The following is a 27,710-nucleotide window of genomic DNA, read 5'->3' on the forward strand; positions in this document are numbered from 1 at the left end:
ATGACAAAGTGAAAACAGGTTTTTAGAAATGTTTGCAAATATATTAAAAGTAAAAAACAGATACCTTATTTGCACAAGTATTCAGACCCTTTGCTATTTGCACAAGTATTCAGACCCTTTGAGCTCAGGTCAATCCTGTTTCCATTGATCATCCTTGAGATGTTTCTACAACTTTATTGGAGTCCACCTGTGGTAAATTCAATTGATTGGACATGATTTGGAAAGGCACACACCTGTCTATATAAGGTCCAACAGTTGACAGTGCATGTCAGAGCAAAAACCAAGCCACGAGGTCAAAGGATTTGCCCGTAGAGCTCCGAGACAGGATTGTGTCGAGGTACAGATCTGGGAGAGAGTACAAAAAATGTCTGCAGCATTGAAGGTCCCCAAGATTCTTAAATGGAAGGAGTTTTGAACCACCAAGACTCTTCCTAGAGCTGGCCCCCCGGCCAAACTGAGCAATCGGGGAGAAGGGTCTTGGTCAGGGAGGTGACCAAAAACCAGATGGTCACTCTGACAGAGCTCCAGAGTTCCTCTGTGGAGATGGGAAGATTTTCCCATCTCCACAGAGGAACTCTGGAGCTCTGTCAGAAGGACAACATTCTCTGCAGCACTCTACCAATCAGGCCTTTATAGTAGAGTGGCCAGAGGGAAGCCAGTCCTCAGTAAAAGGCACATGACAGCCCACTTAGAGTTTGCCAAAAGGCACCTAAAGGACTCTCAGACCATGAGAAATAAGATTATCTGGTCTGATGAAACCAAAATTCTACTCTTTGGCCTGAATGCCAAGCATCACGTCTGGAGGAGACTTGGCACCATCCCTACGGTGAAGCATGGTGGTGGCAGCATCATGTTGTGGGGATGTTTTTCAGCGGCAGGGACTGGGAGACTAGTCAGGATCGAGGGAAAAATGAATGGAGCAAAGTACATAGAGATCCTTGATGAAAACCTGCTACAGAGGGCTCAGGACCTCAGACTGGGGCGAAGGTTCACCTTCCAGCAGGACAACGACCCTAAGCATACAGCCAAGACAATGCAGAACTGACTTTGAGACAAGTCTCAATGTCCTTTAGTGGCCCAGCCAGAGCCCGGACTTGAATCCGATGGAACATCTTTGGAGAGACCTCAGAATAGCTGTGCAGCGACGCTCCCCCTCCAACCTGACAGAGCTCGAAAGGATCTGCAGAGAAGAATGGGAGAAACTCCTCAAATACAGGTGTGCCAAGCTTGTAGCATTATACCCAAGAAGACTCAAGGCTGTAACCACTGCCAAAGGTGCTTAAACAAATTACTGAGTAAAGGGTCTGAATACTTATGTAAATGTGATATGTTTTTTATTTTTAATACATTTGGTTTTATCTGGTTTTATTGCTAGCTTGAGTTACCTGGGGTGGCAGAGAGTTCCATATAGTCATGGCTCTATTTAATACTGTGTGTTTCCCAGCCTCTGTTCTGGACCTGGGGACTGTGAAGAGACCTCTGGCTGCATGTCGTGTGTGGTACCGATGAGTGTCCGAACTGTTTGACAACTGCTTCAACAGAAATTCAGTACCGTTAACCCATCAACACCTTGCACAAAGACCAATAGCGATGCAGTCAATCTCTCCTCAACCCTGAGGAGAGATTGACAGGCATACCACTGACATTCGCCCTCCGTGTACATCTAAGTGCAATACATGTTGCTCTGTTCTGGACCAACTGCAATTTTCCTATGTCCTTCTTTGCCGCACATGACCAGACAACTGGGCAGTAGTCTAGGTGCGACAAAACTAAGGCCTGTAGGACCTGCCTGGTTGATTTAGATGCCAAGAAAGCAGAACAATGCCTTATCATGGACAGACCTCTTCGCATTTTAGCAACCATTGAGTCTATATGTTTTGACCATGACAGCTTGCTATCTAGGGTTACACATAGCAGTTTAGTCTCCTCAACTTGCTCAATCGTCACATTATTAAGTAATAGATCAAGATTAGGTTTAGGGTTGAGTGAGTGATTTGTCCCGAAAACTATGCTTTTAGTTTTTTAGATATTTAGCACCAGCCTATTGCTAGTTACCCATTCTAAAACTGACTGGAGCTCTATGTTAAGGGTGTCAGTTACTTATTTTACTGTCTTAGCTTACGTGTATACGGTTGAATTGTCAGAGTACATAGACACACAGGCTTTATTCAAGGTCAGTGAAAGTTCATTAGTAAAAACAGAAAACAATAATTACCCAAGCCAGCTGCCCTTGTGGTTCACCACACTCGGGTAACTGTCAATCCATAAGGCAGAGGATGTAAACCCATAACGCCTACGTTTTTTTCACCAAGAGGTTATGATCGATGATATCAAAAGCTGCACTGAATACTAACAAAACAGCTCCCACAATCTTCTTATCATTTTCTTTCAGCCAATCATCAGGAATTTGTGTCAGTGCCGAGCATGTTGAGTGCCCTTCCCTATAAGCATGCTGAAAGTCTGTTTTTTATTTGTTTTCTGTAAAATAGCACTGTTTTTGGTCATACACGATTTTTTTCCAAAAGTTTGCTAAGCATTGGTAACAGGCTGATTGGTCGGCTGTCTGAACCATTACGGGCGCTTTGGTATTCTTGGATAGTGGAAAGATCTTTGCCTCCATGTGTGATGGCACACACTATCTTCTAGGCCTACATTGAAGATGTGGCAAACAGGAGTCACAATGTATCCCGCTACCAACTTCAGCAATTTACCATTCAGGTCGTCAGTACCAGGTGGTGTGTCCTTATTTAGAGATAGCAACAATATTTTCACCTCTCCCACACCAACTTTGCAGAACTCAAAATTACAGTTGCTTGACTTTCATTATTTGGTCCGTTATGCATGAATATAAAGGCTCAGCATTTGTTGCTCGCATGTCATACCTCAGTTTGCAAATCTTGTCAACAAAAAAATGATATTCAGGTGGTTGGCAATATCAAAGGGTTTTGTTACGAACAAGCCATCTACCTCAATGAAGGATGAAGCCGAGTTCGCTTTTTTTGCCTAGAATTTCATTTAAGGTACTCCAGAGCTTTTTACTATCAGGCTTTATATAATTTCTTTGTTCTATAGTGTAGTTTATTTTTATTTCGTTTAGTTACGTGATTTCTGAATTTATTGAATGTACAGTACATCTTTCAGTTCCATGTTTCCTTAGTTGCCTTAGTCTATTAGCGCCCCCTTCTGGTAAGAAGTAGTATACACAAAACATGTTGCTACAATGACAGGAAACATTATGCTGGGTGGGGGTGGGAGCAAAGCTTGGTGCATCATACTCATTATAAACATGTTTGGCATGACAATGAGTAACAATGATTTGACATGATAGCACAAACAGACTGGCACTCAGTCTAGGACATGGGTAGTTGCTATACTGTACTTACGTGATTTATGTCCCCAGCCCCAGGGGTGCAGTCTCCCAGAGGAGTAGTAGAGGAAGCCCAGGACCACCATGGGACAAAGCGCCAGGAGCAGGTGACGGGTTGGCTTCATGATTCTCATCACCTCCTACTGTACATGGCACCATCCACATTGTAGGTGAAGGAGATTGATTGTTATCAGGATAAATTCAATTTCAAAATGCATGGATATTTTTGTTTGAATAGGAAAGAGTAGTATAGAATATAATAGCATAGAATATGATACAATCCAAAATATGGAATTACAATGCACTTTTTATAGAATAGTGTCAAAATAATAGAATAGAACAGGGTAGAATAGCAGCAGGTTTGGTTCATTGATTGCGCAGAACTTCAACCGCACCCCTAACTGAGGAACAATCTGTTCTCTAATATCGAGGCTGGGATTGAGTTTTGAGAACTGGTTGTGAGATGTGCTAGCAACAACAATCAGTTGATACTTGTAAAAATGTAAATTGTGAAGACTCTTATCTGTACCTATGTTTATCCTGTACAACAACGGTCCTTCCACATAGTGTTCATATTCATACTTTTAATATATATTTTTTTTAATCGAATAAGTTACAACCACCGACTTTTTCATCGTTTGTGTTTAGGAAAAAGTCGCTGGTTGTATTCCATAAAATATTTTATCAAAAGTACGATGGGCCGCAGTTGCAGGTAAGCGTTTTCTGAATTGGCATTTTTAAAAGTATCGACTCATTACTTAATGTTGTTGCTAGCAAATCGCTCGACCACTTATCAAAACTCAACTCGGCCTCGATTTAAGTGAACGGAGTTGAGCGTTCCTCGCTGCCTTAGCACCACCTGGCCTGTGCGCCAGGGGCATCGCCAGAATTTCATAACAATCGGGGCTCAGTCTTGAAGACCAGGGCTAAGGGGCTGCTGGGTCCGAGGAAAAAAAGTGCCTTTTCTAAAATAATTTCCTGTAATTCTACGTAATTTTACATGAATGGAGACATTACAATAATATGTTTTTTTTATACCACACAAATGATCAAAATGACAAGCTACTCTGACATGTACATACTGAGATCAATAAAACAAATGTCTTAAATGCAACCAATAGCATAGGCCAATGAATATAGTGGATAGGCCTACACAGATTTTAGGCCTATAATATGAGGAGGAAATTATAGTCCACCAACTTTCCAGTGGCACTAACCTATACAAACAGATTTTTCCCCCAGCAATTGTATTTTGAAATATTGCGAAATACCTTCTAGCTGCTGCCTGCTGTTCATTGAAAGCCACACATCAACAATCAACTGTTTTGTATTTGTTGTGCGGGCTGCCCAACTGATTGTTTCCCGACAGTAGACTAGGCTATGCTCTCATAATGTGACAAAACATAATTTACAGCTATTTAAAAAAATATATATATATAAGTATATATATATATATATAAGTCATTCACGATTGATATATATATATAAGTAACCCACTTATATATATCGATCCTCTGTAGCTAAATTATGCTGGTGTAGTATTTTCAATTAATTTAATTAATTCAATCTATTTTTTATAGAGTCAGGAGTAATTATAATTTGGCAAATCCAGCACCCCTTCCCTCATCGCTGTTTTCTGCCATGAGCGATGCTCTCCCCAATGCCAATTAATAAACACTTATTATTAATTCAATCGATTGTGGTCAGTAACCACATATGGGTTACTGTGTAGGTTGGCTTACTGTTACAATAATATATCAGCAAGTAGCCTCGCTTACACTTACAGGAGAATACATTTAGTAAGTCAATGAAGCCAATAGTGGTTTCAGCTACATTGTTATGGAAACGATGTAGGACTCATTAACATTTTAAACAATACAAACATATGTCAAATGACTTGAATAGCCTATGTGAAAAGTGTACAAATGTGTATTCGCATCAGTAGGCTAAGCGACTGAAATGCATCAGAAAAGTATTGGAAAGTTCAGGAAAACATCAGGGATGCTCATCAGGTAATGTGTGTGTGTGTGTGTGTGTGTGTGTGTGTGTGTGTGTGTGTGTGTGTGTGTGTGTGTGTGTGGTGTGGACAAAATCGCTTTCAATTGCCAGACTAATGATCATGAGCACTCACCTCGATTTAGCTAACATTTCCCAGCCTAATTGTGACCAAATATCCAAACGGAGATTCAGTTAAAACAAAAATCGGACATTGATTGATTTATCTATCCATATCTGTTTTAATTTTTTATTTATCAAGATGAGTTCCCATGCTTGTCTCAAATAAGTGCAATGACGCTGTCCTAATCAAAATGGTGCTGGAATGATCAGTTGACCACACACGGCAATTGCTTTACATTTATTATAACCAGTGGTGTAGTGCCAATTTTTTAATAGATAAAAACTTTTTTTTTTTTTAAACGTTATTAGCCATAATTTCTGAATGAAAGTTGACATGAAGCCTATGTATAAAATCATTTTAGAATATACATACAATGTACCAGCCTAATTGCATGATTGCCTATGCCGACACATACTGTAAGTGGCTAAAGGAAAATGTCATATTTAAAAAAATCCTAAAACCCCAAATTAGGACTACCTTATTATAAATTAGGCCATCATCACTGTCAATCGTGAATGATAATTCTTCACGTTTTACAGGTGATACAAGTCAGTTTCATGGGAATATGCATTTTCATCTTGAATGATGTAAGGGTGGCTAACCACTAGCGGTTCTGGGGGGTGGGGGGTGGGGGCAGTGCCCCTGTGACAACAATTTTGGACCCCCTTGTGGAGTATGAAATCATTTTTACATAACAAATTTTTGCTATTGTTCTTTTTTTACATCCGTTATTAGACAGTGGCAACACGAACACTAATTTAACCCACACATTTTCTAGAGGGACGGCTTTAGGCGGAACACAACAGTATCGTACAACATGCATCTGCATAATGACCATGGTCTTTTGCCTGCTAATGCCTGCAATGCAGTGAAGAAAACGATATGACAACAATAACGTCTAATGTAACTGGCCCCTCTAACAGTACAACTGGCCCCAGCTTGCCCCCCCCCCCCAGTTGAAATGGTCTAGAACCACCACTGTGGCTAACCAGCTGAACTAATCGAATTTTAGAGCCAATGGAGTTAAACTCTGTCATCGAATGAGAAAAACAATTCAACATTTCAGCACAATCAGCCTAAATTACATGGTGTTTTTGGTATAATAGTAGTCTGATATTATCATGCTATTATGTTTATGTAAAATACTAATTAATAATTAAGTGATCTTGCGAGACATAGCACTATTATGAAAAGTGGCGAAGCGTCGCTCTGCTGCGCACCAGCAGCACTACACCCCTGATTATAACCGTTGGATGACTTTGGGAGTTTAAAACATAGACCTTGATGAAAAGGTACTGTGTGTCAACTAGGCAAATGAGAAAGCCAAAACAAAATCATAGATAGCAAGACTATCTATGGCAACATATATATGGATGTTGCCAAAAGAATGATTGGTAAATGTTGAATTAATATGGAAATGACTAAAAGTAACTCCACTACATGTAACTGTTATTCTTAGTGGAGTTACTTTTAGTCATTTCCATATTAATTCAACATTTACCAATCATTCTTTTGGCAACATCCATATATGTTGCCATAGATAGTCTTGCTATCTATGATTTTGTTTTGGCTTTCTCATTTGCCTACCACAGGTCTATGAAGTAAGTGGCACATTATTTTTTTACACCATTGCAGCAGCGCAAAAGATTCGGGGCTGACCCAAAATCAGCCCAGAAAGCCAGGTCCTGGTGACGTCCATGCTGTGCACCACCATGGTCGTTCTTATTATAGCTCAGTGAGTTAGGTGGCTGTCAGGTATATCTGGACAGCTAAGCCAGCTAGCTAGCCCGACAGCATTGCATAAAGTGAACAGAAACAAAGCGCAAGACCGAACATGTATTGCCACAGGCTTGTCGATATGTTAAATACCGGTATCTACTTTACATTCTATCACATTCTACTATTTAAGCAATGAAGCATGGCTGGTCACAGTACAGAAGCTAGCTAGCGCTATGCTAACGGTCACCTTTTGTGTCCTTACCGTTTCTTTGATGATGCGTGTCCCAGAAGTGACTGATAGCTAAGATAAACATTTCGTCTTTATATGCAAGTTAGCTGTCCATCTCCAGCGTCAATTTCAAATTGTTATCCAGCAGCGAGTGTATGTGGAACCCTCCTCAAAAGGTAAATAGCGATCACTGTACAGTTGCACCATCAGCACACACAACACAGTAGACCCAACATTGACAGTGGGAGGGAACATTTCTGATACGCCAAATCAGTGGCACACTGCTACAATGTAGCTAGTTGTGTGGGTGGAAAGAAGTCACGTTGTTGCGACTTGAATGTCAGTGCATTGGATTCAAATAGAAAAGCAGAAATAGGAAATATAATCATACATTCATAAGGCTGTTCAGCACTTTTCATTTTCTTGCCTACATTCAAAAACAATGAGCAATGCTTGCTAAACACAAAAATGACATTCAACCTGTGTGAGAGCAAACCATAAACAGAGCAATATACAACTGCTATTTTTGTAAAGGCTGGGCTAGTGTTATGTAAAGTATTCAGACCCCTTGACTTTTCCCACATTTTGTTACATCACAGCCTTATTCTAAATTGTTTTTTCCCCCTCATCAATCTACACACAATACCACATAATGACAAAGCCAAAACACTTACATTTAAAAAAAAAAAAAAGTATCACATTTACATAAGTAATCAGACCCTTTACTGAGTACTTTGTTGAAGCACCTTTGGCAGTGATTACAGCCTCAAGTCATCTTAGGTATGACGCTACAAGCTTGGCACACCTGTATTTAGGGAGTTTCTCCTATTCTTCTCTGCAGATCTGTCAGGTTGGGTGTGAAGTGTCACTGCACAGCTATTTTCAGGTCTCTCCAGAGATGTTCAATCGGGTTCAAGTCTGGGCTCTGGCTGGGCCACTCAATAACATTGAGACTTGTCCCAAAGCCACTCCAGCGTTGTCTTGGCTGTGAGCTTAGGGTTGCTGTCCTGTTGGAAGGGGAACATTCACTCCAGTCTGAGAACCTGCTCCAGAGCGCTCAGGACTTCATCAAGGATTTCTCTATACTTTTCTCCATTCATCTTACCCTCAATCCTGACTAGTCTCCCAGTCCCTGCCACTGAAAAACATCCCCACCGCATGATGCTGCCACCACCATGCTTCACTGTAGGGATGGTGCCAGGTTTCCTCCAGACATGAGGCTAGGCATTCAGGCCAAATAATTGAATCTTGGTTTCATCAAACCGGAGAACCTTGTTTCTCATGGTCTGAGAGTCCTTTAGGTGCCCTTTGGCAAACTCCATGGAGCCCACTGTGTTCTTGGGGACCTTCAATGCTGCAGAAATGTTTTGGTACCCTTCCCCAGATCTGTGCCTCGACACAATCCTATCTCAGAGCTATACTTACGGCTTGGTTTTTGCTCTGTCAACTGTGGGACCTTATATAGACAGCTGTGTGCCTTTCCAAATCATGTCCAATCAATTGAATTTACCACAGGTGGACTCCAATAAAATTGTAGAAACAGGATGCACCTGAGCTCAATTTTGAGTCTCATAGCAAAGGGTCTTAAATACTTATGTATATAAGGTAGTCTTTTTATTTGTTATAAATTAGAAGAAAAAAATCTAGAAACCTGTTTTAGCTTTGTCATGATTGGGTATTGGCGACCATGGTTGTGCACAGCATGGATGTTACCAGGACCTGTCTTTGGGTCAGCCCCGAATCTTTTGCGCTGCTGCAATGGTGTGACGAAATGTGGAAAAAAGTCTAATGGTCTGAATTTTTCAAATGCACTGTATGACCTTCAAAATGGTATACAGTTCTGTAAAAATTGTTTTATGAATTCAAGCAATGACAGGTTCCTTGAACTTAATCTCAAACGTTCTGTGTAAATCCTGTTTTGGGCTAACCTGTGGGGTTTGCTGGTACAAACACGGGAGAGTCTTCTCTTAGGACAGGAATAATTCAGTTGACCGTTTTACTCCATATGAAGGTAAATGTAATGGTATGAAGTATTATCTTCTAAAACTCTCAAGGTATCCGAAAGTGTGATTATATATACTGCAAATTGTAGTCATAATTGTCATAAGCATGTCAAACATCATTAACCAGTATAATTAAATAGTAATGGAACCATCAACAAATAACACCAATACAGGACATAAGCAAGCCAAAAATTTACTGAAACAAAAATTGTTTACAAAATGCATGAATGATAATATGGAAGAAGTCCAGCGTTCATTTATCACAGACACAGGAAAGAGGTCAATGTTCAAAAGGTCAAACATGAACAGGCCAGGGAATGGTCCCAATGGTACTCTACTCCCTATATAGGGAATAGGGTTCCATTTGGGATGCTGCCAAGATCCCTAGAGTCAACAGTTTATATCTTTCAATAAACTACTTATTATAATAATTACATCTCAGTGTCTTCCTGGCTGTGAATATAGAACATGTATCATTATAAAACAAAGCAATACAGTTATTTTTGATAGAAAAGTAATTTTCCTCGATGTATTATAAGTCATAAGTCTTTCCATACTATTGAATGATGATGATATAAACCTTTTGCTCAGTAGTACTGCTGTGAATGTGGGCCTCTATAACTAACTGTAACCCATACTGTCAGTTCTGTGACTCACACACTCAATTAGGGTCTCAAAATGCTGGGAACTTTCTAAAAATTCCCACGTTTTCCAGAAATCCCAGATTGGGTATACCTAGATTTCCTGCTTATTCCCTCCTGATTCCAGGCATATTTCGACCGGGATTTCTAGAAAACGTGGGAAAATTTTCCAACCCTACACTCAAGACAACAGCAGTTTACAGACAAACAATGAAGACAATCTATATCCTATCCTAATAAGTGCATCATGGTTGATGATCTTGGCCGAGTGAAGATGGGTAGTAGGGGACACACTCCGTATGAACATCTTATAGATGTAGAATTAACAATAATATTTTCAAACATGTTTCCCCCCCCTCACAAAAAATAGCAAATGGCAGCACACAACTATTAAAATGTCCTCTCAAACTGGACTTAAATAAAAGTGCAATGCACAACTTTCATTAAATGAGTAAAGAACCAACTTGGAAATAAATGGAGAGCCCACAGCAATTCTGAACAGGCTATATCCAATTCATCGCTATAGCAAAAATAGAACATACATCCTAATCGGTTTGAAACCTCTACAGCATTGCAACTGACAAACTGTCTGTATTGCAGAGGTTACTTTCACTTTCTCCAAGCACCATATAATAAATATGCTGGTAAAAAAACCAACTCAAAATGGAAAAAGCTATATTCAACGCATTCCTACAAAATACAATGTATAGGTATGCAGTCAACAGTGTGAATCTGCTAAGAGGAGGCAGTATTAGTTACTAAAATGGCATTGCACCTCCTTGAAATCAAACATAGGTGCAAGTAGCACCATAAAAACTATACTGAACAAAAATATAAAACGCAACATGTAAAGTGTTGGTCCCATGTTTCATGAGCTGAAATAAAAGATTCCCAGAAATGTTCAATATGCACAAAAAGCTTATTTCTCTCAATTTGTGCACAAATTAGTTTACATCCCTGTTAGTGAGCATTTCTCATTTGCTAAGATAATCCATCCACCTTACAGGTATGGGATATCAAGAAGCTGATTAAATGCCACTATCATTACACTGGTGTACCTTGTGCTGGGGATAATAAAAGGCCACTGTAGAATGTGCAGTTTTGTTATGCAACACAATGCCACAGATGTATCAAGTTTTGAGGGAGTGTGCAATTGTCATGTTGACTGCAGGAATATCCACCAGAGCTGTTGCCAGAAAATGTAATGTTCATTTCTCTACCGTAAGCCGCTTCCATCATTTTAGAGAATTTGGCAGTACATCCAACTGGCCTCACAACCGTAGACCACGTGTAACCACGCCAGCCCAGGACCTCCACATCCGGCTTCTTCACCTGCAGGATCGTCTAAGACCAGACACTGGACAGCTGATGAAACTGAGGAGTATTTCTGTCTGTAATAAAGCCCTTTTTTGTTAGAACATTTAATTCTGATTGGCTGGGCCTAGCTCCCAAGTGGGTGAGCTTATGTCCTCCCAGGCCCACCCAGTCACGTGAAATCCATAGATTAGGGCCAAATTAATTTATTTCAATTGACTGATTTCCTTATATGAACTGTAACTCAGTAACATCATTGAAATTGTTGCATGTTGTGTTAATATTTTTGTTCAGTATACATAGGAAAAAATATACATATGTACGTAAAATAACAACTGGCAACATTCTGTCAAATATTGAGTCAGAAAACACAAGTGTTTATGAGGATGGGTGGCAATAACTTTTGTGTCTGCTTCACTCCCTTTAGGAAATCCTTCCTACCACTGAATTATATTGAGTGATTTGTTATTATTATTATTAGAAAGTTACATCTTGTTTGGGAGCAAAAATCAAGGGCCAATATCACTTCATTCAATACATAAATGACTGCTACTGGGCACTGGCAGAGAAGCATAAAACGTGACATGGATGGTAATAACCATGGGGGCAGGTTTCCTGGACACAGATCAAGCCTAGTTCTGGAAAGATATTTTTGGTCCAGGACAAGGCTTAAACAGTGTCTGGGAAACCAGTGCCTAATGCTGTAATGATGAAGGGATGAATTGAAGAAAAAGACAAACACAGTCTAAACTAGGGGTTGGACAGTTCTTTTCAAAGGAAGTCCTTTAGTCAGAGCTACACTTACTCACTCAGTGGATAAATTAAGGTAAAGTGAGCAGAAGTCTGGATAAGGAATATCAGTGCTGGTGATTTGTTGGTAGAGTAGGCTACTCGATGCTGTAGTCGGCAGACTACTCCATGATGGCTCTGTAGATCACAGGTTCAATGTAGTCTCCTCTGTAACGTGAGTTGATCACTCTCTGCCTCTTCGACTGCTGGATGGCCTCCTTGTCCTCAAATATACCATCGAAACGCATGTCTGACGCCTTGGACTGGGGAGACAGGAGACAGGGGGCAGGGTACACACAGAAGATGATTACTTCATGGTCCATTGTCACAGGGAGAAGACTCATTAACAAACATGCTGGAGAATAAGATACAGTAGACTACTACAGTAGAGTGAAAATGTTCAGAGTTGATATACAATGTACAAAGGTTAGCAACTTTGGATTCAGTATATTGGATAGCTCACAGCACACTCACCAGTCTTGACTTGACTCTCTTGGGCAGCTCCTCATCCAGGGTATAGACATCATCTCTCTTGGCTGTTAGTTGTGACCCGTCTTCAAACTCCACCTACATCAAACAACACCATCAATGCCAAAATAACCACATTTGATGTCTCTCATAGCAAACAAAACAATGGTTTCATCACAGATTGTTAATGTATTGCTTGCTATATCTGGAAAAATGGAGCTGATCAATTAGACAGCAAAGCATTCTTTCATATAAGACTAATCTCTTTCTGCATAAGGTACCATGTTGCTGAGGGTGAGTATGAATACTGTTGCAGTACCTGGTACATTTGGATGATGTGAGCAGCCACAAACTTGGCCCCGTAGACTAGACCATCTGTCCACCGGACCTGCACCACCTCCCCCTGCGGTGGGGGGCCTAGCTGGGCACAATTCCGGCTCTGACAACAGAAAACAACATTAGATACAATCCTACGAACATACTATTTAGCAAGCACCAAAAAGCCATCACAAAATTTCAACCAATGTGTGGTACAGAGCTGGGATGATAAACCGAAAGTTAACGACATTGACATGCCCTTCCTCTTACCAAAGCATTTTGTGTACGTCTGTAATAAACAATGTGGTAGACAACATTCCTGTAGATTGTTCTAAAACCATTATTTGGTCAACAGTAATAGCCTATGCATCATGTTGATTCCTGCTATGAAAGTATCTGCCTGTCCCTGTTTCGCTGTCGGCTGCTGTGTGAGCGAGCCACTCTCGCTCCCTCTCCCCACTGTGCATTCTGAGAAGCACAAGCATATTAACGTTGCTCAAAATGCAATTGTGGAGAAAAACACTACTGTTTTTCAAAGCCACTACTATATTTCTCACCTCTTAATATTGAGTTCATGGCACCACGTTACAACTGGAGATGTTACATGAAATAGCTTAATTTGTTTATCATAGGCCACCATCTCAGCTGTCTTACTTGGCACTGGAATAAAATGTTCTAGAGCCCTGCCACTAATTTAAAGTAACTGTCCATTAATGAATGAATTATTGTTATCAAGCAAAATAGTTACATTCATCACAATATTACTGTTTGTCCGTATTGCCCAGCTCTAGCCCCTCCACCCCCAAAAAATTTACCATTATTTATCACTGATTCGTTATCGAAAAAAACAAAAAAAAACGGGTACATTTATCACTCTATGGACTTTTGTCCATTTCGCCTAGCTCTCTAAGTAATCTATAAACGAATAATGAACAGCATATGAATTACTGAAACGTAAGTCTCCTTACCACGATGTCCTCGGGAAAGAGGTTGTCGCTGAAGGAACCGTCATCAAAGTTGACCTCATAGAATGTCTCCTTGGAAAGCTGCACCACGTCACACTGATAGTAGCGGCCATTTTTGTGCTTACAGATCACCCTCTGTCCCACGGTGAGCTCATGCATTGCTGCTTTGTTACGCTGAGAGAGGAGAGAGAGAGAGAGAGATCAGTGATGATTAAACAGTCATCCACAGGATTAGCATCAAATAAGAACTATCAACCTCTTTGGACTGGAAGCACATGGGCACACTGGTGGGAGTTTTCACTCAAATCTAAAACCTAGTCATGTTTATGCAATACAATGTGGTGAGCACAGTCCTGAATACACTGAGTATACAAAACATCCAGATAAATCCAGTTCAATCAGTGTAGATGAAAGGGAGGAGACCAGTTAAAGAAGGATTTTTAAGCCTCGAGACAGTTGAAACATGGACTGGGTATGTGCGCCATTCAGAGGGTGAATGGGCAAGACAAAAGATTTAAGTGCCTTTGAACGGGGTATGGCAGTAGGTGCCAGGCGCAGCGGTTTGTGCCAAGAACTGCAACGCTTCTGGTTTTTCCACACTCAACAGTTTCCCGTGTGTATCAAGAATGGTCCACCACCCAAAGGACATCCAGTCAACTTGACACAACTGTTGGAAGCATTGGAATCAACATGGGCCAACATCCCTGTCGAACACTTTCTCAACACCTTGTAGAGTCCATTCCCCGACGAATTGAGGCTGTTCTGAGGCCAAAGGGGAGTGCAACTCAATATTAGGAAGGTGTTCCTAATGTTTGCTATACTCAGTGTATATAGAAGGTTTAGAAACTATAAGGCAAAGTATCAGAAGAACGTTCCCAACTAAGTCCCAAAACAGAGGCCTTCAGAGTTCCCCGTCTGGTGTATGGCTTCCTCTTTCTGAAAGACAATCCTAAACACCAAGTAAAGTACAACTGATGTATACCTCTGTCTGAATAGGGCCCTTGTGCCGGCAGCAGGTGACGTAGACCACGAAAGGCCACTCGTCTGGCTGCATGAGGACCCCAGCAGCCTGAGCACAGGTAGGGTGGTAGGCCGTAGAACAGCGGCCATGGGAACACTGCACACAGCACCCGGACGTCTTCTTCATCCGCTTCTTACAGTAGTAACATTTCTGCACAGCACAGATAAGGATAAGAACATGCTCAGAGAGACAGGAAAGGGAAGTCTGACAGCGAAAGCTAGGCCTGTATGTCCGGTCAAACAGTATACAGAAGCATGCTACATTCTCTAGAAATACAAATGGCTGTCATGATTCCTGTGAAAGGGCTAAATTCAGAAATAAGGCTTTGCAGAAAGAGATGTCATTTCATATCCCCCCTGATATGACATGTCAGAAGTTCTGACTGACTGGGCTTAAATCCCAAACTCACATGACATCCTCTAAATAGCCTAGTCTCTAGTCCAAGGATGGGAAACTGATGGGGGTGGGGGCCACAGCTAATTTCCTGCACTTCTACACATTTTGCCATAGGGTGGAGAGAAATGTTTACAGATTTGAATATGATATCTCAGTGAGGTCCCCCGGTCAGTTTAGATAGCTGGCCGCTAAAATAACTTTGCACTCTAAACAATTTTTTGCTGACATGGGCTAATTGAGTGACTATCAGTGACTAGTATAGAGGCGGATGTGCCAACCATTCTCAGGTCTTGTAATGCAAATAACATATTACGTTGACATAATATGCTGAAGAGAAGATATTCCGCCACTCCAGTCTTTTCAGTTTGCTCCTCTTCATGCACCTTGGTTGGAGAGTGAGGTTGTGAGTTCCTATCCATTAGCACGTAATAAAATGATGGTTTGTCCTCTGACAAATCAACTGTAAATTTCGGTGTTCCTCAAGGCTCCATTTTTAGACCTCTGTTTTCACTATATATATATCCTCTTGGTGATGTCATTTGGAAACAATGTTTAAACTCTGACAAAACAGAGATGCTAGTTCTAGGCCCCAAGTACAAAGAGATCTGCTGTTGGATCTGACAATTAATCTTGATGTTTGTACAGTCATCTCAAATAAAACTGTAAAGGACCTCGGCGTTACTCTGGACCTGATCTCTCTTTTGACGAACATATCAAGACTGTTTCAAGAACAGATTTTTTTTTTCCATCTATGTAAATTTGAAAAAATTCATCCCTTCTTTTGTCACTTCTAGATTAGACTATTGCAATGCTTCACTTTCCGGCAACCCGGATAAATCACTAAATAAACGTCAGTTAGTGCCACACACGGCTGCTAGAATCTTGACTAGAACCAAACAATTTGATCACATTACCCCAGTGCTAGCCTCTCTACACTGGCTTCCTGTTAAGGCTAGGGCTGATTTCAAGGTTTTACTGCTAACCTACAAAGCATTACATGGGCCAGCTCCAATCTATCTTTCCGATTTGGTCCTGCCGTACATACCTACACATACGCTACGGTCACAAGACGCAGTCCTCCTTATTGCCCCTAGAATTTCTAAGCAAAGAGCTGGAGGCAGGGCTTTCTCCAACAGAGCTCAATTTTTATGGAATGGTCTACCTATCCATGTGAGAGAAGCAGACTCGGTCTCAACCTTTAAGTCTTAATTGAAGACTCATCTCTTCAGTAGGTGCTATGATTGAGTGTAATCTGTCCCAGGGGTGTGAAGGTGAACGGAAAGGCACTTGAGCGACCAACCACCCTTGCTGTCTCTGCCTGGCCAGTTTCCCCGACCTCCCTGGGATTCTCTGCCTCTAACCCTATTACGGGGGCTGAGTCACTGGCTTACTGGTGCTCTTCCATGCCGTCCCTAGGAAGGGTGCGTCACTTGAGTGGGTTGAGTCAGTGACGTGATCTTCCTGTCCAGGTTGGCACCCCCCCTCGGGTTTGTGCCGTGAGGGAGATCTTTGTGGGCTATACTCGGCCTTGTCTCAGGGTAGTAAGTTGGTGGTTGAAGATATCCCTCAAGTGGTGTGGGGGCTGTACGTTGGCAAAGTGGGTGGGGTTATATCCTGCCTAGTTGGCCCTATCCCGGGATAAAGTCGGACGGGGCCAGTGTCTCCCGACCCCTCCTGTCTCAGCCACCCGTAATTATGCTGCAATAGTTTGTGTCGGGGGGCTAGGGTCAGTCTGTTATATCTGGAGTATTTCTCCTGTCTTATCCGGTGTCCTTTGTGAATGTAAGTATGCTCCCTCTAATTCTCTCTCTCTTTCTCTCAGAGGAACTGAGCCCTAGGACCATGCCTCAGGACTACCTGGCCTGATGATTCCTTGCTGTCCCCAGTCCGCCTGTTCGTGCTGCTGCTCCAGTTTCAACTGTTCTGCCTGCGGCTATGGAACCCTGACCTGTTCACCGGACGTGCTACCTTGTCCCAGACCTGCTGTTTTTTACTCTCTCTCTACCGCACCTGCTGTCTCTAACTCTGAATGATCGGCTATGAAAAGCCAACTGACATTTACTCCTGAGGTGATGACCTGTTGCACCCTTTACAACCACTGTGATTATTATTATTTGACCCTGCTGGTCATCTATGAAGGTTTGAACATCTTGGCCATGTACTGTTATAATCTCCACCCGGCACAGCCAAAAGAGGACTGGCCACCCCTCAGAGCCCGGTTCCTCTCTAGGTTTTTTCCTAGGTTCTTGCCTTTCTAGGGAGTTGTTCCTAGCCACCATGCTTCTACATCTGCATTGCTTGCTGTTTTAGGCTGGGTTTCTGTATAGCACTTATAGTATAGTGACATCGGATGATGTAAAAAAGGGCTTTATAAATACATTTGATTGATTGACATGTACTGTGTTTAACTCACCAGTTTAAACCTCTGTAGAGGAATCCCACTCAGATCCACAGGGCTTCTCTCAGTGATGTTCACAAAGCGAGCCTCCAACACTGCTACTGCACACAGCACATGGACCCACCTATAACACACACAAAAACATGTCAATACACACACAAAAGCATACCATTGTTAGTGGCTTATAAACTAAACTAAATCCTAGTAGATATCTTTCAATAGAACGTCAAACTATGTGAACATAAGTGTACATAAATCAATATATTGCAGAGTAAATGTTCAATGTGTGATTACTGATTGTTAGACTAGACCACTCCCTGATCTAAGGAAATTTGACTGGCACACAAACTTACTTGTTGTTGTTGGCTTTCTGCAAGGCTCCACCCCTCAGCGAACACAAACAGCAACTCTGCAAACAGGAGAGCAAACTGTCAACCATCATCATCCAAGTCATCCAAACATAGATGTGGTACCTGCTACCTGATGACCAGTAACAGTTAGTCTCCTAATGATATGTGACTACTGCAAACACTAGTGCCAGATCTAATGACTGTTTAGAGTCCTGCAAAGTTTGCAAACACTATTGACAGTGACAGCAACAGAGATTTGGGCCAACTAGGTGAGGTGAGTCATACATAGAGAAGGGCCACTCTGAGCTGTTGTAGAGACACTAACCTCAGTCATGGCGTTGGCCTTACAGCGAGCACACTTCCAGTCCTTAGTAACAATCTTTGGATCCACGCCATAACAGCCTGGTAACACACAACCAAACAAACACCAGGTCAGGGGACGAAATTAACAGAGCATACACCAATAGCTAGTTTGGGAGGACGATTGGCAGACAGGCATTGATGAAGTCTTAAGTGGTTGCACAGAAATCAAATTGTATCCACAGATCTGTAAATAATGACGAGATGCTCATGTCTCCACCCTAACAATGGGAGTTGTTGTCCCAAAGGCGGGAAGGAAGACTACAGGACTGTTTCGCTAGCACAGACCAATATGTTCTGGGATTTATTCAATAACATTGAGGATTTTACCATAAACAATTATTGAACATGCACCTGTGGAACGGTCGCTGTTACTAACAGCTTACAGACAGTAGGCAATTAAGGTCACAGTTTGGACACTAAAGAGGGCTTTCTACTGACTCTGAAAAACACCAAAAAGAAAGATGCCCAGGGTCCCTGCTCATCTGCGTGAACGTGCCTTAGGCATGCTGCAAGGAGGCATGAGGACTGCAGATGTGGCCAGTGCAATAAATTGCAATGTCCGTACTGTGAGACGCCTAAGACAGCGCTACAGGGAGACAGGACGGACAGCTGAACGTCCTTGCAGTGGCAGACCACGTATAAGAACACCAGCACAGGATCGGTACATCCGAACATCACACCTGCGGGACAGGTACAGGATGGCAACAGCAACTGCCCGAGTTACACCAGGAACGCACAATCCCTCCATCAGTGCTCAGACTGTCCGCAATAGGCTGAGAAACGCTGGACCGAGGCCTTGTAGGCCTGTTGTAAGGCAGGTCCTCACCAGACATCATCGGCAACAATGTCGCCTATGGGCACAAACCCATCACTGGACCAGACGGGACTGGCAAAAAGTGTTCTTCACTGACAAGTCGCGGTTTTGTCTACACCAGGGGTGATGGTCGGATTCGCGTTTATCGTCGAAGGAATGAGTGTTACACCGAGGCCTGTACCCTGGAGCGTGATCGATTTGGAGGTGGAGGGTCCGTCATGGTCGGTGTGTCACAGCGTCATCAGACTGAGCCTGTTGTCCTTGCAGGCAATCTCAATGCTGTGCGTTACAGGGAAGACATCCTCCTCCCTCACGTGGTACCCTTCCTGCAGGCTCATCCTGACATGACCCTCCAGCACGACAATGCCACCAGCCATACTGCTCGTTCTGTGCGTCATTTCCTGCTAGACAGGAATGTCAGTGTTCTGCCATGGCCAGCGAAGATCCCGGATCTCAATCCCATTGAGCACGTCTGGGACCTGTTGGATCGGAGGGTGAGGGCTAGGGCCATTCCCCCCAGAAATGTCCGGGAACTTGCAAGTGCCTTGGTGGAAGAGTGGGGTAACATCACACAGCAAGAACTGGCAAATCTGGTGCAGTCCATGAGGAGATGTACTGCAGTACTTAATGCAGCTCGTGGCCACACCAAATACTGACTGTTACTTTTGATTTTGACCCCCCCCCCCTTTGTTCAAGGACACATTATTCCATTTCTGTTAGTCACGTCTGTGGAACTTGTTCAGTTTGTGTCTCAGTTGTTGAATCTTATGTTCATACAAATATTTACACATGTTAAGTTTGCTGAAAATAAACGCAGTTGACAGTGGGGGCGTTTATTGTTTTGCTGAGTTTATTTTGAAAGCTGAGAAATAGCCCTATGAAATACAATAGCATCGCATCATTCAGTCAAAAAAGAACACCTGTGAAAATCATATACATGAAAAATCAACCCCCCCCCCCCCAAACTGCCACTTACAAAACTTCCTAATGAAGATAGAGGAAAAACTTTGAGCATATTGAGTCTTCCTTATTTTGTAATGGTTGAAAATCTGAAATCAGAACAGTAATAGCCTACAGTAACTTCTACTGTGAATGAGTTACAACTGTTTAAGTTATTACTGGTATTTTTCTATAATTCTACGGATGTTTTGTGATCAAACACTTATCTGGATAGTATATTATACATACATACATACATACATACACACACACACACACACACACATACATACATACACATTATATATGCACCAAAACACATTACAAATGGCATTAGTCTTATATATAAGGAAAGGCATACAAGTTATATAATATTAACAAAAAAAAGTACTTTATTGAAATAATAAGGTTAGGGGAATACATTGTCATTCAAAACCGAAAACAAAGTGCAAGTTACATCGCTATCATAACCAACACAGTGACACAGGGATATTGTCATCAAAATTGAACTGGAATTACAAAATATAATAAAGGCGCATATAACAATAATTGGCCTTCACAACTTCAATGTATTATGTAATACATTCAACTAGGCCTTGAATTAAAAGCATTCAAGAGAGGCAAAATTACCAGTGACAATTGAGCTCCTGGGTGAAGACTAGGAGTCCCTTTACTAGTGCCCATGTCTGCAACGAGTCACACTCACTGGAGTGCCACAACCTAAAACTATTTTGTTCCCCTACGATGCATAACTGCTTGCCGATTCAGGTGCTACACAAACAAACTGCGCCATATTCTGCTTTCCATATTTCCTGTAACAAAGCAAACAATTTCTAAAGTTGTCCTCCAGTACATTGAAGTTCACCTAGGCTGTGAAGGCGTGTCCTGTGAAGGCTGCAACTTGTCTCTCCAGCCCTTGCCTGATTTCACAAAGGTCAGAATTGACAGTCCACAATAGTGTCAGAGTTTTTTTTTTTTTTTTTACTATTTTCTACACTGTGAAGACATCAAAACTATGAAATAACACATATGGAATCATGTAGTAACCAAAAAAGTGTTAAACAAATCAAAATATATTTGTTTCATGAGCTGAAATAAAATATTGCAGAAATGTTCCATAAGCACAAAAACCTTATCTATGCGTGTGTGCATAAATTTGTTTACATGCCTGTTAGTGAGTATTTCTCAATTGCCAAGATAATCCATCCACCTGACAGGTGTGGCATGTCAATAAGGTGATTAAACAGCATGATCATTACCCAGGTGCACCTTGTGCTGGGGACAATAAAAGGCCACTCTAAAATGTGCAGTTATGTCACACAACACGATGCCACAAATGTCTCAAGTTGAGGGAGCGTGCAATTGGCCTGCTGACAGCAGGAATGTCCACCAGAGCTGTTGCCAGAGCATTGAATGTTCTGAAAAGAAGCTGAAAATGTTCTTCTATGGCCTGCATGCTCACCAGACATGTCACCCATTGAGCACGTTTGGGATGCTCGGGATCAACATGTACGACAGCATGTTCCAGTTCCTGCCAATATCCAGGAACTTCGCACAGCCATTGAAGAGGAGTTGGACAATATTCCACAGGCCTGATCAACTCTATGCAAAGTAGAATTGTCACGCTGCATGAGGCAAACGGTGGTCACACCAGCTACTGACTGGTTTTCTGATCCACACCCCTACCTTTAAGGTATCTGTGACCAACAGATGCATATCGGTTTTCCCAGTCATGTGAAATACATAGATTAGGGCCTAATTTATTTATTTCAATTGACTGGTTTCCTTACATGCACTGTAATTTAGTAACATCTTTGAAATTATTGCATTTATATTTTTGTCAGTATGTGCATTTTCAGTATATAGTGTATACTAAAACACACACAAAAGTATGTGGACATCCATTCAAATTAGTGGATTGGTAAATTCTTTATTTAACTAGGCAAGCCAGTTAACCTCACTAGGGTAGGGGGCACTGTTTTCACCTCCGGATGAAAAGCGTGCCCAAAGTAAACTGCCTGCTACTCAGGCCCAGAAGCAAGGATATGCATATAATTAATAGATTTGGATTGAAAAAAAAACTCTAAAACTGTTAAAAATAATGTCTGTGAGTTTAACAGAACTGAAATGGCAGGTGAAAATCTGAGGAAAATCCATCCAGGAAGTGCCATTATTTTGAAATGGCTGTTTTTCCAATGAAAGCCTATCCACCATTTAAAGGGATAGGACCCAGATTCCATTCCCTATGGCTTCCACTAGTTGTGAACAGTCTTTAGACATTGTTTCAGGCTTTTACTCTGAAAAATGAGGGAGAATGACAACTGAGTGGATAGTGGGATGTCCCCAGAGCTGTTTCCTGCATGCGACCGACAGCGCACCTTTCTTGTTTTTCTTTTACATTGACGACGCTATTGTCCGGTTGAAATATTATCGATTATTTAGGCTAAAAACAACCTGAGGATTGATTATAAACATTGTTTGACATGTTTCTACGAACTTTACGGATACTATTTGGAATTTTTGTCTGCCTGTTGTGACCGCATTTGAGCCACTGGATTACTGAACAAAACGCGCCAACAACTTGGAGGTTTTTGGATATAAAGAGGGACTTTATCGAACAAAACAAACATTTATTGTGTAACTGGGAGTCTTGTGAGTGCAACCATACAAAGATCAAAGGTAAGTGATTCATTTTATTGCTATTTCTGACTTTCGTGACTAATCTACTTGGCTGGTAACTGTATGTAATGTTTTGTGTGCTGAGCGCTGTCCTCAGATAATCGCATGGTTTGCTTCGCCGTAAAGTCTTTTTGAAATCTGACACGGCGGCTGGATTAACAACAAGTTAAGCTTTATTTTGATGTATTACACTTGTGATTTCATGAAAGTTAAATATTTATAGTAATTTGAATTTGGCGCTCTGCAATTCCACCGGATGTTGGCCAGGTGGGATGCTACTGTCCCACACCCCCAGAGAGGTTAAGAACATTTACAATGACGGCCTACCAAAAGGCCTCCTGCGGAGACAGGGGCTGGGATTAAAAATAAATTAAATAAAAATATAGCACAAAACACACATCACGACAAGAGACAACACTACATAAAGAGAGACCTAAGACAACACCGCAGCAAGACAGCATCGCAGCAACACAGCATCGCAGCAGCACAAAACAGGGTACAAATATTGGGCACAAACAAATATTGGGCACAAACAGCAGCAATGGGCAAGAAGGTAGAGACAATCCATCACGCAAAGCAGCCACAACTGTCAGTAAGTGTCCATGATTGAGTCTTTGAATTAAGACATTGAGATAAAACTGTCCAGTTTGAGTGTTTGTTGTAGCTCATTCCAGTCGCTAGATGCAGCGAACTGAAAAGACGAGCGACCCAGAGATGTGTGTGCTTTGGGGACCTTTAACCGAATGTGACTGGCAGAACGGGTGTTGTATGTGGAAAATGAGGGCTGCAGTAGATATCTCAGATAGGGGGGAGGGGGGAGTGAGGTCTAAGAGGGTTTTATAAATAAGCATCAACCAGTGGGTCTTGCGACAAGTATACAGAGATGACCCGTTTACAGAGGAGTATAGAGTGCAGTTCAGCCACACCCGTTGCTGACAGATGTATAAAATTGAGCACACAGCCATGTAATCTCCATAGACAAACATTAGCAGTAGAATGGCCTTACTGAAGAGCTCAGTGACTTAACGTGCCACCGTCAAAGGATGTCACCTTACCAACAAGTCAGTTCGTCAAATGTCTGCCCTGCTGAACTGTAAGTACCGTTATTGTGAAGTGGAAACGTCTATGAGCAACAACGGCTCAGCCGCGAATTGGTAGGCCACACAAGCTCACAGTACGTACCACTGAGTGTCCTCGGTTGCAACACTTAATACCAAGTTCCAAACTGCCTCTGGAAGCAACGTCAGCAAAATAACTGCTCATCGGGAGCTTCATGAAATGGGTTTCTATGGCCAAGCAGCCGCACACAAGCCTAAAGATCACCATGCGCAATGCCAAGCGTCGGGTAGAGTGGTGTAAAGCTCACCGCCATTGGAATCTGGAGCAGTGGAAACACGTTCTCTGGAGTGATGAATCTTGCTTCATAGTGCCATCAGTAAAGTTTGGTAGAGGAGGAATAACGGTCTGGGGCTGCTTTCAAGGTTCGGGCTAGGCCACTTAGTTCCAGTGAAAGGAAAACAAATGCTACAGCATACAATGACATTCTAGACGATTCTGTGCTTCCAACTTTATGGCAACAGTTTCCTGTTTCCACGTGACAATTCCCCCATGCACAAAGTGAGGTCCATACAGAAATGGTTTGTCAAGATCTGTGTGGAAGAGCTTGACTGGCCTGCACAGAGCCCTGACCTCAACCCCATCAAACACCTTTGGGATGAATTGGAACCCCGACTGCAATCCAGCCCTAATGGCCCAACATCAGTGCCCGACCTCACTAAATGTTCTTGTGGCTGGAGCAAGTCCCGGCAGCAATGTTCCAACATCTAGTGGAAAGCCTTCCTAGAAGAAGGGAGGCTGTTATATAAATCGGGGGGGGGGGGGGGAACAACTCCATGTTAACACCCATGATTTTGGAATGAGATATTCAATGAGCAGTTGTTCACATACTTTGTCATGTAGTGTATATAATATATTACACACAGTTTATTAGGTACACTACCCCGTTCACAAAAATGGATCGTTCTTACAGACAGTGAGTCACGTGGCCCTAGCTTGCTAAATAAAGCAGGCAGACAGGCATCCAGTTACTGTTCGATTGAACATTGGAATGGGCAAAACTAGTGACCTAAGCGACTTTGAGCGTGGTATGATCGTCGGTGCCAGGCGCACAGGATCCAGTATCTCAGAAACGGATGCCCTCCTGGGCTTTTCCCGCACAAAAGTGTCTAGGGTTTACCGAGAATGGTACGACAAACAAAAAAACATCCGGTTGAAAATGTCAGTGAAGACACCTGCCAGTTGGTCAGCACATGCCCGGAGCACACGTCCTGGTTATCCATCTAGCCCCACGGCCTTGTGAATGTTGACCTGTTTAAAAGGTCTTACTGCAAGGTAACAGGCGGCCCACAAACAGACATAACAGCACAGTACAACAGTGGAGTGCTGAACGGTATCTCAGAACGCACAACTCGTTGATCCTTGTCAAGGATGGGCTATTGCAGCTAAAAACAAGAAGAAGTGGCTCCAGTGAGCACACAATCACCAACACTGGACAATTGACGAGTGGAAAAACATTGCCTGGAACATGGCAGCAAGTCCAGTTTACTTGAGTGGCATGCGTAGTTCCCAAGTCTAAACCCAAAAGAGCATCTTTGGGATGAGATGGAACGGGCTAAGGGCATAAAATTCACTCACATTTTGGTCCACCAGCCACTGTGGCAGGTAGATAAGAAAATTTACCAGCCCAAATATTATTTTCTTCAGTAAAATTACAAGAACAAAACACAAAAAAAACTGATGAGAATGCTTTGTAATGTTTCTAAAACAATACATGTATTACTAGTAGAAGTAACTAAAATGGTATATTGTTAAAATTACATTTTTTTGTGACCCGAGTCTTTTTAGAACATCACAGATGAGACAAAAATATTCATCTGCCCTTTAAAGGGTAGGAGGTTACCGTGGTGGAGTGACTCAAGTCATGTTTGTGCCTGTGAGATTGAGATTGAGTCTGACTAGTAGAAGCGGTCTACTTGTCCCTAGTTGTTGAAACTCAAAACATAGAAAAAACACCTAGCTTGTGAACCAAACAATGTAAATAGCCAAGGACAAAATGTCACCTCAGTAGACTTTCATTTCAAGTAAATTAGTCCAACTTTTATGCCTGTGTGCAGCGCTTCTAAAAATATCTTTCACTAAGCTCTTCAGGTGAGCACAGCCATGCAGTGTTGCAGCGTGAGGTGGAATGGGCTATATAAAAGTTTTGAGAATGACACAAATATTAATTTTCAAAGTCTGCAGCCTCAGTGTCTTTAGATATTTTTGTCAGATGTTACTATGGAATACTGAAGTATAATTACAAGCATTTCATAAGTGTCAAAGGCTTTTATTGACAATTACATGAAGTCGATGCAAAGAGTCAATATTTGCATTTTTCACCCTTCTTTTTCAAGACCTCTGCAATCCGCCCTGGCATTCTGTCAATTAACTTCTGGGCCACATCCTGACTAATGGCAGCCCATTCTTGCATAATCAATGCTTGGAGTCTGTCAGAATTTGTGGGGTTTTGTTTGTCCACCCGCCTCTTGAAGATTGACCACAAGTTCTCAATGGGATTAAGGTCTGGGGAGTTTTCTGGCCATGGACCCAAAATATCGATGTTTTGTTCCCCGAGCCACTTAGTTATCACCTTTGCCTTATGGCAAGGTGCTCCATCATGCTGAAAAACGCAGTGTTCGTCACCAAACGGTTGGGAGAATTTGCTCTCGTGGGATGTGTTGGTACCATTCTTTATTCATGGCTGTGTTCTTAGGCAAAATTGTGAGTGAGCCCACTCCATTGGCTGAGAAGCAACCCCACTCATGAATGGTCTCAGGATGCTTTACTGTTGGCATGACACAGGACTGATGGTAGTGCTCACCTTATCTTCTCCGGACAAGCTTTTTTCCGGATGTTTTTCCTGGAGAGAAGTGGCTTCTTTGCTGCCCTTCTTGACACCAGGCCATCCTCCAAAAGTCTTCGCCTCACTGTGCGTGCAGATGCACTCACTTCCTGCCTGCTGCCATTCCTGAGCAAGCTCTATACTGGTGGTGCACCGTCCCGCAGCTGAATCGACTTTAGGAGACGGTCCTGGCGCTTGCTGGACTTTCTTGGGCGCACTGAAGCCTTCTTCACAACAATTGAACCGCTCTCCTTGAAGTTCTTGATGATCCGATAAATGGTTGATTTAGGTGCAATCTTACTGGCAGCAATATCCTTGCCTGTGAAGCCCTTTTTGTGCAAAGCAATGATGACGGCACATGTTTCCTTGCAGGTAACCATGATTGACAGAGGAAGAACAATGGTTCCAAGCACCACCTTCCTTTTGAAGCTTCCAGTCTGTTATTTGAACTCAATCAGCATGACAGAGTGATCTCAAGCCTTGTCCTCGTCAAAACTCACACCTGTGTTAACGAGAGAATCACTGACATGATGTCAGCTGGTCCTTTTGTGGCAGGGCTGAAATGCAGAGGAAATGTTTTTGGGGGGGATTCAGTTCATTTGCATGGCAAAGAGGGACTTTGCAATTAATTGCAATTCATCTGATCACTCATCATAACATTCTAGATTATACAGTGAGGGAAAAAAGTATTTGATCCCCTGCTGATTTTGTACGCTTGCCCACTGACAAAGAAATGATCAGTCTATAATTTTAATGGTAGGTTTATTTGAACAGTGAGAGACAGTTAACAAAAACGCATGTCAAAAATGTTATAAATTGATTTGCATTTTAAAAGAGGGAAATAAGTATTTGACCCCCTCTCAATCAGAAAGATTTCT

The 27,710-nt window shown here is 42.1% G+C and overlaps 2 protein-coding genes across 15 annotated transcripts in view; both read right to left on the reverse strand.

Annotated features, from left to right (window-relative positions):
* Positions 1-7,680, reverse strand: part of LOC106584184 (CMP-N-acetylneuraminate-beta-1,4-galactoside alpha-2,3-sialyltransferase) — a 100,324-nt gene extending 92,644 nt beyond the window's left edge. For 5 of the 9 annotated variants that reach the window (XM_014169171.3, XM_014169168.3, XM_045705914.2 and 2 more), the window contains exons 1-2: positions 7,468-7,670; positions 3,384-3,510 (exon numbers count right to left, since the gene is read on the reverse strand). In XM_014169171.3, the coding sequence (XP_014024646.1) occupies positions 3,384-3,501 (118 nt within the window). In that variant the 5' untranslated portion in view covers positions 3,502-3,510; positions 7,468-7,670. Of the gene's footprint in view, positions 1-3,383; positions 3,511-7,467 lie in introns of all 9 variants that reach the window. The other 4 variants (XM_045705919.2, XM_045705915.2, XM_045705918.2 and 1 more) reach the window with 3 other exon arrangements.
* Positions 7,681-9,614: 1,934 nt separating this feature from the next.
* Positions 9,615-27,710, reverse strand: part of LOC106584183 (lysine-specific demethylase 4A) — a 61,359-nt gene continuing 43,263 nt past the window's right edge. For all 6 annotated transcript variants that reach the window (XM_014169155.3, XM_014169158.3, XM_082967926.1 and 3 more), the window contains 8 exons: positions 18,423-18,499; positions 18,101-18,156; positions 17,763-17,871; positions 14,915-15,103; positions 13,936-14,106; positions 12,969-13,088; positions 12,656-12,748; positions 9,615-12,444 (listed from right to left, as the gene is read on the reverse strand). In XM_014169155.3, coding sequence (XP_014024630.1) covers positions 12,304-12,444; positions 12,656-12,748; positions 12,969-13,088; positions 13,936-14,106; positions 14,915-15,103; positions 17,763-17,871; positions 18,101-18,156; positions 18,423-18,499 — 956 coding nt within the window. In that variant the 3' untranslated portion in view covers positions 9,615-12,303. The remainder of the gene's footprint in view (positions 12,445-12,655; positions 12,749-12,968; positions 13,089-13,935; positions 14,107-14,914; positions 15,104-17,762; positions 17,872-18,100; positions 18,157-18,422; positions 18,500-27,710) is intronic.

Source organism: Salmo salar, chromosome 23, assembly GCF_965601325.2.
Source record: "Salmo salar chromosome 23, fSalSal1, whole genome shotgun sequence".
In the NCBI taxonomy this organism is placed as follows: Eukaryota; Metazoa; Chordata; class Actinopteri; order Salmoniformes; family Salmonidae; genus Salmo; species Salmo salar.